The sequence below is a fragment of the Vollenhovia emeryi genome, unplaced genomic scaffold (assembly GCF_000949405.1).
Source record: "Vollenhovia emeryi isolate VEMERY1.0 unplaced genomic scaffold, V.emery_V1.0 DF946215.1, whole genome shotgun sequence".
Taxonomy (NCBI): Eukaryota; Metazoa; Arthropoda; class Insecta; order Hymenoptera; family Formicidae; genus Vollenhovia; species Vollenhovia emeryi.
In genome coordinates this window covers 1-1,961 of record NW_011960151.1, presented here as the reverse complement: position 1 = coordinate 1,961, position 1,961 = coordinate 1, and the positions used below count along the sequence as shown (strand labels likewise).

Sequence of the window (1,961 nt, the reverse complement as noted above, 5' to 3'; positions counted from 1 at the left end):
CGTTCTTGTTGCCTTATAATTACAAAACCTTCTCCAATAAAATCATCAACGTTATTGTCTTCTACCTGGACCTCTCCAAGCCCAGAAAGACAAATGTTGTGCAATACACAACAAGCAAGAATGAAACTTGGAATTAAATCTGTCCTTTTCATATCTAAATGCTTCAGTCGTCGAAATCTTCCTTTTAACAGTGCAAAAGAACGTTCAACGACTTGTCTGGACTTTGATAGTGTTGTATTGAAGCGTTTCTGTACCTGAAAAAGAAAATTTACTTTAGTGAATAGAATCTATTTCAATAAAAATATTAAAGGCTCTGTCAATAACAACAAAGGAAAGGGTAATTAAGAGCCTCCGCAAGAAATTCGTGCGTGTAAAAAACTATAAATTTATTATCAATAAAAAACAATGTGTGATGGGCTTTTATTCAGTTGCCGCTGATTCGCATGTAAGTTCTCAATACTCCATGATTTTATTTATTAATTTTCTATGGCTCACTATGAAGCGCTTCCATACATAGGTCACTGAACCTGATTCCATGACACCTCTCGATGCCTTCGAAAGGATTATGTTCTTTGGTTTCTGGGAGTTCGTTGGATTATGTGGAGTGATGGGCGAACACTGTAGAATGTGTATCTCACTACATTGGGAATAAGTTGTTTCACTTTTGATTTATTTCACCTACTTAATTTCTACGACCGTATGACTAGCGATAACAGCTTCTTTAACCGTTTTCATAAGATATCCACATTTAATTTGACTATGTGACTTTGCGACAATTGTATTTGCATCTGTGTTTAATGCTTACTTATTTATTTATTTTTCTGTTATTTTCACTAATGTAAGTCTACGACTTTTAATGTTATTATTCATTGAAATGGGTTCTATTTAGGAACCGAAACGTTTAATTGTTTTTTTCATGGATATTAAATTTATGATTTTTTACACGCACAAATTTCTTGTGCAGACTCTGAATTGCCCTTTCCTTTATTGTTAGAATCAATTTCCTTATGCATATGCATATATGCTTATGTACCTATATAAGTTTGTTTTGGTTAGGGTATATAACAGATTCAAGATAAATTCTCAATGAAACTTACTTGTGTTAGGCGACCATTGTCAATGTAGGGAGGAATGCACCATGACAACACAGGGTATGCCTTGTCAGCTATGATGTATTCACCATTTGGGAAGAGAGCATTCACATTACGTTCTGCATCCAGAAATAAATCAGAATTTCGGAAGATGCGTCGATCACCCACCGAACCAGGGTAGCCAGCGAAACAATCAATAAACCTCAGTTCCGAATCACACACTGCCTGAAGAACCACAGCATAATCCTTTTTCCTTGTTTTATAATGCAGCGGATCTTTTTGGAGCACAAAACAGGAAAATATGCCACACAAATCACAAACCATATAAACTGCAATAATATAAATAATAAGACAAACCTTAGGAGCCTCAATGCTTATATTACAGCCATCAATCGCACCAATTACATCTGGCATATTAGAAAGGCGCTGGAACTTTTGTTTTACAGTATTAAGACAATCTCCTGTTGGCCACCTAATAATATCTTTTGCAATGTCGTTGAGAGCTGCAACAACTCGTTGGACGCTGACATTCATAGACGATTTTGCAAGATCATGTTTTAGACCTACAGATCTAGTATAACAACATCCCATCATACTGAGAATACTGAGTAAAAGTTGTCAGATTACTAAATTTATGCATTCACGATTTTACATAAATATATTACCTGAAAGAATCTGGTGTTGCTAACAGCCACAATGAAGCGAGCAATTGCGTACGAACAGGGATGCAAGGTTTATTACCAGTGTTCCCCGCTAAAATAGGCCCAAGACGATTTTTTAACAGATCGAATGTGCTAGGCAGCATTCGATAATGTTCACGGAATTGTTTGGTGTTAAATTTTGGGACTGTGTTTTCCACATAACCTTGTG

At 35.8% G+C, this 1,961-nt stretch overlaps 1 protein-coding gene across 1 annotated transcript; it reads right to left on the bottom strand.

Annotated features, from left to right (window-relative positions):
- Positions 1–23: 23 nt before the first annotated feature.
- On the bottom strand, positions 24–1,896 carry LOC105560107 (putative nuclease HARBI1; the record flags this gene model as incomplete). The annotated part of the gene is made up of 5 exons (XM_012008921.1): positions 1,757–1,896; positions 1,449–1,695; positions 1,098–1,316; positions 496–618; positions 24–254 (listed from the first exon to the last, which is right to left on the bottom strand). Coding segments are annotated over exons 1-5 (960 nt in total), but the record flags the coding sequence as incomplete, so codon positions are not given.
- Positions 1,897–1,961: the final 65 nt, after the last annotated feature.